The 10,549-nt window shown below is 45.6% G+C and overlaps 1 protein-coding gene across 5 annotated transcripts in view; it reads right to left on the bottom strand.

Annotated features, from left to right (window-relative positions):
- Positions 1 to 10,549, bottom strand: part of PATJ (PATJ crumbs cell polarity complex component) — a 137,725-nt gene continuing 127,176 nt past the window's right edge. For 4 of the 5 annotated variants that reach the window (XM_064429066.1, XM_064429068.1, XM_064429069.1 and 1 more), the window contains 5 exons: positions 10,408 to 10,530; positions 9,294 to 9,398; positions 5,830 to 5,933; positions 4,230 to 4,353; positions 1 to 2,619 (listed from right to left, as the gene is read on the bottom strand). In XM_064429066.1, the coding sequence (XP_064285136.1) occupies positions 2,473 to 2,619; positions 4,230 to 4,353; positions 5,830 to 5,933; positions 9,294 to 9,398; positions 10,408 to 10,530 (603 nt within the window). In that variant the 3' untranslated portion in view covers positions 1 to 2,472. The remainder of the gene's footprint in view (positions 2,620 to 4,229; positions 4,354 to 5,829; positions 5,934 to 9,293; positions 9,399 to 10,407; positions 10,531 to 10,549) is intronic. The other variant, XM_064429070.1, reaches the window with a different exon arrangement.

Below are 10,549 nucleotides of genomic sequence, written 5' to 3'. Positions count from 1 at the left end.
TACTTATGCAACCGAGCTTTATTTAGAACCTTTGAAGTCATAAAACGTCTCATTTTACTGATCTACATAAACATACAATCAGGAGGTTTAATTGCTTTTTCCCTTGCGCAGAAATGAAGTTTTAAACAAACCAGAACACCCCCACCCAAGCGTGGTGCAAACTGAATTCTCTGCCTTGGCCCTGCACGTGGAGCATGGTCACTGGCTTATTAATTAGTTGCAATATAATTCTTTTTTTTGGCAGTAATATATTCGAACACACAAAGTGCAAATTACAAGAAGCAGAAAATGTTCTCTCTCCTTCTGTGCAAGGAGAAGTGCAAAATGCCTCAGCCCATAAATTCTATTATTGATGTCTATGAACTGCATGTGCATCACAGGCTGATAAATAGCCGTGTACGACTTCATTGATTAAATGTGGCAACGTCTCAGGGTGGGTACAAAAACACAGGACAGAAGAATCATTCCCTTTGGTTGATAAATTCCACACACTGCTGCTGAGGGCACCTCCTCACAGCCCACCCTGAACTCCTGCACGCCTCGGGTACTTGTGCAACCACAGCAGTTTGTTCAGAATTCTCCAGATTTCTACTTCTGGAGACATTCCTGTGCGTCTGCAATCAGCATTCCACTCACACCTCACCTGGCAAATCCAACAGGACACTGGGAACCCACTGAAAATGAGAAGTCTCTTCCAGGCACTATTAAGGGAATACCCACCAATGGTTCCAGCAGGCTAAATGCACTTTGTGATTACCTAAAGTTATGGAAAACTTCCCAAGCAAAAAGGAAAACCCTTTTCCATGAAAACTTATCACAGCATTCCTGTCTCAATGTAGTTCACCTCACTTCAGGACTGGTTCCTGTATGTAAAATGGGGAAAATTCCATTAAATTACACAGAACAGCTGTACCTTTAACACCTCCCTGCACTACTCAGTTATCATGCTGCAGATTTTCAACCTTCTTTCCACTTAACTCCTGGAATTTTTCACACAAAATGAGCAGCCAATTCTGACCCCAGCCCCCTTTCATCTCTCCTGGCTACATCAGCATTACAAATTATGCCAAATAGCTCCAAATCAGACTGGGCTGCTTCCTCCAAACCCCCTCCTGCTCCTCTGGACAGGAAGATTAACCCACAACGCCTTGCACTGCCAGGAATCTGCCTGCCAAATTCATCTGCTAAATCACCAAGGCCACACTCACATCACCACTGCTCCATGGCTGGGACAAGGAATGAAGTTGGGAACTTCTGGCTGAACGTTCCTGCACGCCACCTCCAGAGTGGGACCAGCCTTGGGAAGGCTCCTCGTGGGCTTCAGACCCCAAAAATCTGCCTGGGGGATTCAACTGAGCTGGAGGGGGTGGAGGAACTCATCCCAACTGCTGCACCTGGCTGTGGGAGATCATCCCAGCCCTGCCTGGTAGTGCCTGTGTTACCCAAAATTGACTCTGGCAGCCCCAGGAGAGGAGCATCCTCCAGGATCCACGAAAGCCTCTTCCTGCACTGCTCTTGGAAATGTCCATCAGTTTGGTGGTTAGGATGAACTCCATCGAGCTGGAGGGTCTGCTCACCGTCGTTCCTAGACTTACAGGATCACATTCCCAAAGCAAAGTTTTTGTCTTCGTTAAAGTTTCAGGATGAACAATTATGCTGCAGCTTGGCACGACAACAACTGCCTTTGTATGCGACATGCCTAGCATATATCAGCACGTTTCTTCTTAAAAAATAGAATTAGAATAGAATGAGCTACGCTGTTGTTGTTCATGCTGCCTAAATACCTGAAAAGGCTCAAACATTTTAAAAGCCTAAAAAAATAAATTTCCCTCTCCCCTCGTTTAATTTTCATGCTAAAGGCTGCAAATTGACACATCACAGTAATTACCTCTGACTAACTTCCACAGACCTACCCAAAGAGATAAACATGAGAAGTTCACATTTGACTATCAGACTTACTGTGCCGAGCACAAATAATTTCCCAGAGGAGAATTTGATATTTCATCATTTGGAACAGTGGTAATTTAATTACATTGCTAATGTTTTCTGGCATACTTGAAAGAACAATTAGCATAAGTAAATCATGAGTGAGATGACAAGTCACTCTGCATTTATTTCTGCTCCTCAGATGGGATCAGCCGATGATCTGAATTCTCTTTTGTGTGCGAATTGATTCCAGGTTCAGCAGTCGCGACCGGGGCTCAGAGCAGCGGGGACAAACCGACGCGTTAAATAAAGCACAATGAGTCTTGCCCTTTGAAGTTCCTTAATTAAAACTTGTCCAGAGAAGCCTCCGAAGCCACCAGGAGTCGTGGAGGGCGGGGAGGAAGGCTGAAGAAACGCGGGAGGCTGAATGAAGCGGGAGACGCGCGCTGCCGCGCCTGGCAGCGGCGCGAGCGCTGACCCAGGCTCTGCTGGGGGCTGGGCAGTGTCGGACAGCTCTGCTGATGGCCTAAAATAGCTCAGTTTGTCTCAGGACAGCACTGTCAGGGTCACTGTGCCCCTCTGGCGCTTCAGGATGGCCACGGCCTGGTCGTGGGTGACGCCTTCCAGGGCCTCCCCGTTGACGGCCACGATCTGGTCCCCGCGCTTCAGCCGTCCGTCGTCGGCCGCCGCGCCCTGCAACGGCAAACCGGGGCTCAGCCTGGCACCCCCGGGCTCCTGGAGCCTGGAATGCTGCCTGGAATGGGGCATGGAGCTCTGGGAATCCCTCACGGCCGGGAGAAATGGCAGCTCTGAGCTCCCCCTGAGCACCGCCGCCGTCGCTCCCCACCCTGCCAGGGTACGCGCCCAGGAGACAGAGCTGGCTCTTCCCTGAAAAAAGGCCTGGGTAGGGACTGGCTGTGGATTTTATGATCATGGAGAGGCTTGTTAAAGCAGCATTTAAATGTGCTCCATGCCTCACGGCTGAGAAACAGCTAAAAAAGTGGGGAGGGAAAAGGAACCTACCTGGGCACTGCCCCCAGCCCCAGCCGAGATGAAGAAATGGCCTCGGGTTGTTTAGGCTGAGCATCAGGATAATTTTGTTCACCAAAAGGTGCCAAATATTGGAGCAGACTGCTCAGTGGAGTCCCCATCCTTGGAGGGATTAAAAAGCCATGTGGATGTGGCACTTGGGGACGTTGGTTGGCAGTGCTGGGGGAATGGCTGGACTCGGTGATCTCAGAGGGTTTTTCCAGCCTGAAAAGTTCTGTGACAGTCCTGAAAGCTTCCACAGAGCTTTAGAAATGGCTCTTCTCCTCCAGACATCTCAGGGATGTTCTTTTACCTAAATCCCAAGCCCCGCCTGCCCAGAGGCTGGCTCACAGTGTCTCTGCAGGAACTTCAGGTTCCATTTAGGATTTCTCAGTCATGCTCGCATCTAGAAACTTGTAGCCCTAAGCACCAGTTAAAAGGCACAATATTTTAATAAATTCAAACTGTAAAAATACCAGATATTTGTGGTTTGAGCCCCAGAGTAGCAGGAGATATGGCTCCTACTTTACCTTCAGACAAAGTTTTCTCAACCACATCACCTGCTCTGGCACAAGGGACACCAAGCAGGCACAGGGCAAGCAGCTGCATGTGACAGACTTCACAATTATTTTATGGCAAGTATCCCTAATTCCCACTGGTTTTCTTCCCTCCCCTTCCATTTCCAGAACTCCCCTCGTGTGGCCATGCCTGACAAGTCCTGCTGGCTCATTTTTAGCAGGGGATGGGTGGGAAAAGGGGCAAATCTCCCTCCTATAATATAATGTATTTTGATTCTTCCCCAGCCTCTGGAGCTCTCTGAGCTCTCTGTACCTGGCAGGGACCCCAATCCCCCCAGACACTGAGGGCTGGGATCAGAGATGGGCTAATTCCTGCTTTTTCATCAGGATACAGCATCTCTGCAATCTCCTCACTCCTGCACAGTGGGGATAAAAGATGCCTTCAATACCTCCTGGAAATCTCTTGGAGATTTACAGATAGAAAGCTGCCTTATAAATATTTTAATGTACAAACTCAAGTTTCCCAAGTACACAGAGCAATTTTGCTGAGACAAAGTGTCTTCTTTCAGCCATCAGTAATATGAAATATAAACTGAGAAGCCAGCTATGAGTTCTGGGTCCACTAACTCACAGCAACCTACTCAGACAGTACATTTTGCTTTCTGCTACATAATATATTATCCAAGCCCAATCTTAGGTTTATTTTTAAAGATAATAAAGGAAAAAAAAAAGGGGAGAAAGCAAAAAAAAAGATACCTTGGCAAATATAGTCTTGACATAAATGGGCAGGTCTCCATGGGGACTTCCATACCCCCCTACAATACTAAATCCCAGTCCATCAGAGCCTTTCTCCAAAGTAATAATCTTAGGCTGAGGTGCTCTGAAAACACAACAAATATCACTTAGATAAGCAGTGTCTGTCTCTGGGGACTTTATGCAGAAGGAACACTCACACAGACATTTATCTACCACGAGGTTTTTTTCACACAGGCACAAACCATGACCCTTGCACTGGAACATTCCTGCAAAGCCCAGAGTTCAAAGGCTGCTCCGTGTGCTCCAGCTCCTCACTTGGAAAAATTTATTTTTAAGTTTTTTATTATACCCACATGCCTGTGCTCATAACTCCAGAGCTCATTAGCTGGAGCCTGAACTCTTCAGGGGTTTTCTCTGCCTACACTGAGCAAAGGAAGATTTTTTTTTTTGTGGAATTTAGACCATTGATATGAATTTATCCATCTCAAATTTGAAATCAGCAATTTCTACCTGTGTATAAAGAACTGCTGTGGACAGAAAGTGGCCAGGCATTGGCACAGTGGAGTGCCCAGCCCTGTGTGGATGTGACACTTGGGGCATGGGTCAGTGGTAGCTTTAGCAGTTGTGCACTCAATGATCTGAGAGAGCTTTTCCAGCCTAAACCATTCCATGATTCCATGGAATCCATTTGGCATCTTCCACCCCTCTAAAGGTGCAGCCCAAGCTGAGTAATATCTATGCATTTTTTAGGACATACCTAATTCTTCATATTTTCTCCTCCAAATTTCCTTGCTGCTTTGATATGAAAAAATATTACAAATCCTTTTGTAGAGCAAGCAGTTCTCCTTTGGGAGCAGCAATAAAACCAGTATCTCACATTTTAAGACCACAGAATGCAGCACAAAGAGCTCAACTTTTACACTCAACCCTCCTGAGGCAGGACAGCAACTTCTTAAAATAAATAGAATGAACCACAGAATGAAAATGGAGAACATAATGAAAATGATGAGCTGAAATGGAGAATAAATGAATTTCAAAATGGTAACTGGGATGCTACAGTGAGAAAAGCACACGATGGAGAATGATGCATGGCAGGGCTGGACCTCCAACTTCCATCACCACACACAAGTGCTGCAAGCAGGAATGATTTTAATTGGATTGTTTTGGCTCATAAACCTATAAAGATTGAAAATACAAAGTCCTGGGACATGTTTTGTACGGTGTTTTTAACACCTCTGGCATCAGTCTGCCAATACCAAATTATTTCAAATTGCTGTGATCAGAACTCCTTCCAGACGAGGAAGCCAATGGACAAGGGCAGAAATACCATGTCAGCACAACATTAAGGAAGAAAAGGGATACTTTTTCCTTGAAAAACACCCAGAAATGGTGCTTGGAAACCCCTTTTGTGCTTATTTACTCAAGCAATTTCTGTCAGCAGGCGAAGACAGACACGAGCCCACCATCAGCTTGGGGAAGGTCACAGAGCTTTCATTTTAAAGGTGATGGAAAAGTAGAGAGAAGCAGTGGGAGAGACCTCCTTGCTCCCCTTCCCTAGCCCAGGAACCCCCCCCAGCTCTGCAGGAGAGCAGGAACTCACTCAGGGTCCTCGGCGGGATGCTCGGAGGGCAGGCTCAGGCTGCAGCCCGTGGACATGCTCTCCAGCTGGCTGGCAATGGCACTGATGTTGGTGTCAGCCACCACCTGGGCAACAGGGATGCAAGGAAACACAGTGTGGAAAATCAGCTGTTGGCTTTTTTCCCCTAGCAAGCTTTAAAACCAAGCCCTGCTCTCTTAAATCTCCACTGGTTCCACACTTTCAGGGAAGAGCAGCCACTTTTCTGGGGTTCAGTGCAAATTTTGCTCTGAAGCTTTGTCTGGCCCTCACAAGACCATCACTCAGGCTCTGAGCAAAGGGGAAGAGTCTTTCTGGGTGATCCAGACAAAAAGGCTGCTTTTCCAAGGAAAGAGTTAACACAAAGGGCCCAGGACTGGCCTTGAAAGAAACCACCACAACCTTTAAGAGAACACCAAGATCCAAGGGATCATTGGGCAAAAACCCTGAAATGCCTCAGACTGGTTTGTCTGATGAGCAGGGAACAAATTAATCCTTGGTTTTGACTTCTCTGAATTTTTAGCCTGAAAACAAACTGGATTGTTCAACTTCTCAATTCTGGGTCCTCTATTATTCTGACAACATCCTGAAGGATGCTCTGAGGGCTGGAGCACCTTTCTATGGAAAAGGTTTCTATGGAAAAGGTTTCTATGGAAAGGTTTCTTTCTCCAGGCTGGGAGAGCTGGGGGGGTTCACCTGGAGAAGAGGAGGTTCCAAGGAGAGCTCAGAGCCCCTTCCAGAGCCCAAAGGGGCTCCAGGAGAGCTGGAGAGGGACTGGGGACAAGGGATGGAGGGACAGGACACAGGGAATGGCTCCCACTGCCAGAGGGCAGGGATGGATGGGAGGTTGGGAAGGAATTCCTTCTGTGAGAATAGTGAGGGCCCTGCAATTAACTTTATTTTTAATTCATTGACGCTGATTTTTTATGTACTTTTTTTTTAAAGGAAAATTTTCAAAGAAACCACCACAAAGTGGTTTGGATTTGAAGCATTTACAGCTGAAAGGACATCAATTTCCCAACAAGTCCATTCTGTGGTTATCCCCTAACTCCATCTCCCTCTGAGGAGATATTCTTCTCAGCCTGACATTTACTGCAGCACAGGAGTTCAGCTCAGACACAGTGAAGAACAGCCAGGAAGCACAATTCCAATATTTCCTCCAGCTATGGCCTTATTTTATCAAAGTGAGCAGGTACTTCTTCCACTCGTTGCTGTGAGCTTGGCTTTAAGGAAAACTTCCCTTTTCAAAGTAAGAAATTTGTTCTATAAATCTGTTTTAAATGAGTGCTCACACTTCTTCCACAGCAATATTTCCCTCTTCCCCAACCCTCTGGAGCCAAGAGGGTGATGGAGCCAGGAGGTTTCCATGCAAATTCTGCATCCCAGGCCTTGGGTTCCAGGATGCCCCAAAGGAAGGGGCTCCAGCAGGTGACAACAGCACCTGGCTCAGCCAGCAGAGACGCCACCAAGGTTCCCTTCCTCTGGCATCACAGTAAGGAATTCCAGCCAGCATTTGTCATGTTTTTTTTTTTTGTTGTAGTTCGATAAAAACGAGGGTAAAAACAAATCTATATTCAAAAATCTTCAGCTGGCAGCAAGAACACACCAGAGTTCAACAACCTTGTAAAAAAGCTCCCCCTTATCTCATTACTACACCTGCAGAAAAGAAATTAAATTAAACCAAGGCATCAAAACAGCTGAGAGGGATGATTGTTCCCCTGAGACCTTAATCTCCCATTTGCAAAGAGCATTTGCAAACTCCTTCCCAGGACGTTCCCATAATAAGCCTTTCCACCCCACTGAACACAATTATCTGACCTTTCAGAGCAGCCTGCCACAAAGTGGTCCACCCTGATAATAAACAGAATTACTCAATGGCACATCGCTCATGATGATCACAGCGATAGGATTGTTCCTTTTGGAGTGTTTTGGGGGAAAAAAAAGAGGAGTTTGATGGGGGAGAGGTACCCGTGCTTGGTGGGGAAGGGAACCACCACCAAGCTTTGACACCACTCCAGGTGTTAAAACACAACAGCCCACCTTCCTAGAGCAGATTTTTACCAGAGGAAAACAGCCTCTACTCTGTCCCAATAAATCTCTATCATCTGTGAACAGCATCAAGCTCATTTTAATGAGACAGAATGCTCAGAAGAAGAAAAACAGCCAACTGACAGACCCAAGGGCACTTCCAGAAGAAGCTCTTCAAGCCAGTGGCATTTCTAGAAGCAGCTCTTTCTTTGTGTGAGCGACCCAGTGCCAGAGTGCCCCATCAGGAATATTTTTAAATCCATCATGGGGTGCAATATTGAGCTGTATTACAGCTTTCAAGATGAGCAATTTTGGGTTCTGCAGCAAGCTTTCATTTTCTATTCAGGGAACACTGTTGACATGAAAAGTGAAATTACTCAACGTTAGTAACAATATGATAACTATAATTTAACAGAGAATCCTCAGCTGGTGTGAATCTGTGTGTTTCCTCTGACTTCAATGGAACTACACAAAACACCATCTGCTCTGGAACTGGCTCATCACTTACTGGGTCAGCAGTTCATGGACAGACAAAACAAAGAATGAGCAAGTCTCAAACTAAGTTTATTATCATTTCATTGCCTCTTTTTCCTTCCCCTCCCCCATTTTTTATAGCCACATTTGTGTCACAATACAAGCAAGAAGCTTGCAAAAGTCCCTCAGGATGAGTCCAATCCAAAATGCTGTGATGATAAAGGGAGTTAAGAGTAGATTTTAGTGGTGCCTTCAGCTTGTTTTCCAATTGTTGCAATAATTCTGCAAACGAGTAGAATTTTGAATTCTAACTGGCAAGTATTTTCCCCATTTCTTTGTGTAAACATAAAAATAAATTATGGATCAACACAGTGGCAGGCAGCAATCAGGAGCAATGTGGCAGAAGATGTCCCTTTTAGCTACCAGAGAAACACAGCAGTGACAGCGCTGTTTTCACTCTTCACTGTTTTTATCCTTTACCTGGTGAACAATCAGTTCCAGGCAGCTCTGTCTTGGTGATGATGCCATCATTTGTCCTAAATTCTGCTAGAATTTCTTTCAAGGACAAGGGAACTACCCTGTGGGTCCCTGTCTCATTACATCACAAGCACACACACACATTTTCTTGTTCCTAGTTAACTTCCAATTAAAAAAAAAAAACAACCACAACTTGGAAGCTTGTTGATTTATCACATGTGGCAACAAGTTATTTTGTTCCCTTTGTTATGCTTTTATAGAACCACGCTCACAGCCCGTGTGAATGGCAATAAAGAATTTTTGAATGGAAATGATTTCTTGCTCTCCTCCTGTGTAATTCCCACCAGCAAAGCACCCTGCAATTCTGTGATGCCTCGTGCCAGGGATGCTCAGGGTTTTTTTTTTTTTTTCCCTTCCTGAATGCCATTTATCTACCCTGCTGCAGCTGCATGTTCAATTTATCACCATACCTGCAGGATAATGCTCCCATAAGCATTCTTTAGTAGATTAACTGCATCTGCATGAGACAGCCCATCCAAAGGTTGCCCATTAATGCTGACAATCCGATCTCCAACCTGAAAGTACAACAGTAATGGAAAATTACCAGCATTAGGGAAAATTAAAATTAAGAATGCTTAAAATTCCTCGTGAACTTGGCACTGCACAGTCATGCTTCTCTTTTGCAGGATCCCTTTTGTGAGGATTCTGCACTGCCAGTGATCATTTCCCATTCTTTTTTTAACACTAACAATAATGATCAGAGAAAACAAAGATGGGTTGTATTTTGCTCTTTCTATTTGCAAGCAGAGAGGGAGGGAGATTCTCACTGCTGCCCTCCCATCCAGAAAGGATTCATTTGTGCCTGAATGTGCAGACAAGTTCATATTCTTCCAGACCGTGTAAGCACATGCTGAATGTTGTATGGGGGAGAAGGAACTTCTGATATTAATCCAATTAACCTGGATGATTTCTTCTTCCTACACACAAAAATGATCTCGACCTGCCACTGTTTAATTCCACCAGAGACAAGGCATGAGTGTAGCAGCATGTCCTAATGAATCTCATGGGCCAAAGCAAGTGGATCTGCATAATAAATTCTTTTCAGTCCTCATGATTCCTTGAAACTCTCTCCAAAACTGGAAGTGTTCACCATGGCCATGCCTGGAAACCCACACATGCTGTGGGTCTGACACAAGTGCCTTATTTTGCTGTTTATTTATAGGGGCCTTAAGAGCAAACAATCCATTTCTGCCTGGTTTGAGCTCTAAAGGATGCCCAGTCTGGAGTTCCCAAAATACCTGAGGTTTCCAGAGGGCCTCTTGCTGCCCTCTTGTCTGAATGAACACAGACATTCCACAACCACTACAATTCATTTAAGCTCTTTCTCTTAATGTCACATTTCCAATATGGGCAACAAGGGCAGGTTTGTTTTCTGGGGTGTTTTTTTTTTGTTGTTTTGCTTTTATACAAATAGAGGCAGGGCAGTCTGTGAGAGATCATCAGTGACAGCAGATGCAGAAGTTTTTGAGGCTTCAAGGGACAGGTGGGAGATGAAACAGGAACACTGAGGGCCCCTGTACTCACTCTGAGCCTTTGTGTCCGAGCAGCCACTCCGCTGGCCTGGATCATGGCGATGAAGATGGGAATGTCCCCCAGGGGACTGCCCTTCCCTCCTGCTATGCTGACACCCAGGGCATCATACGGGCCCTGGAACACAGCAAAACCA

The sequence above is a fragment of the Passer domesticus genome, chromosome 7 (assembly GCF_036417665.1).
Source record: "Passer domesticus isolate bPasDom1 chromosome 7, bPasDom1.hap1, whole genome shotgun sequence".
Lineage (NCBI taxonomy): Eukaryota > Metazoa > Chordata > Aves > Passeriformes > Passeridae > Passer > Passer domesticus.
This window is presented reverse-complemented; position numbering and strand designations above follow the sequence as displayed.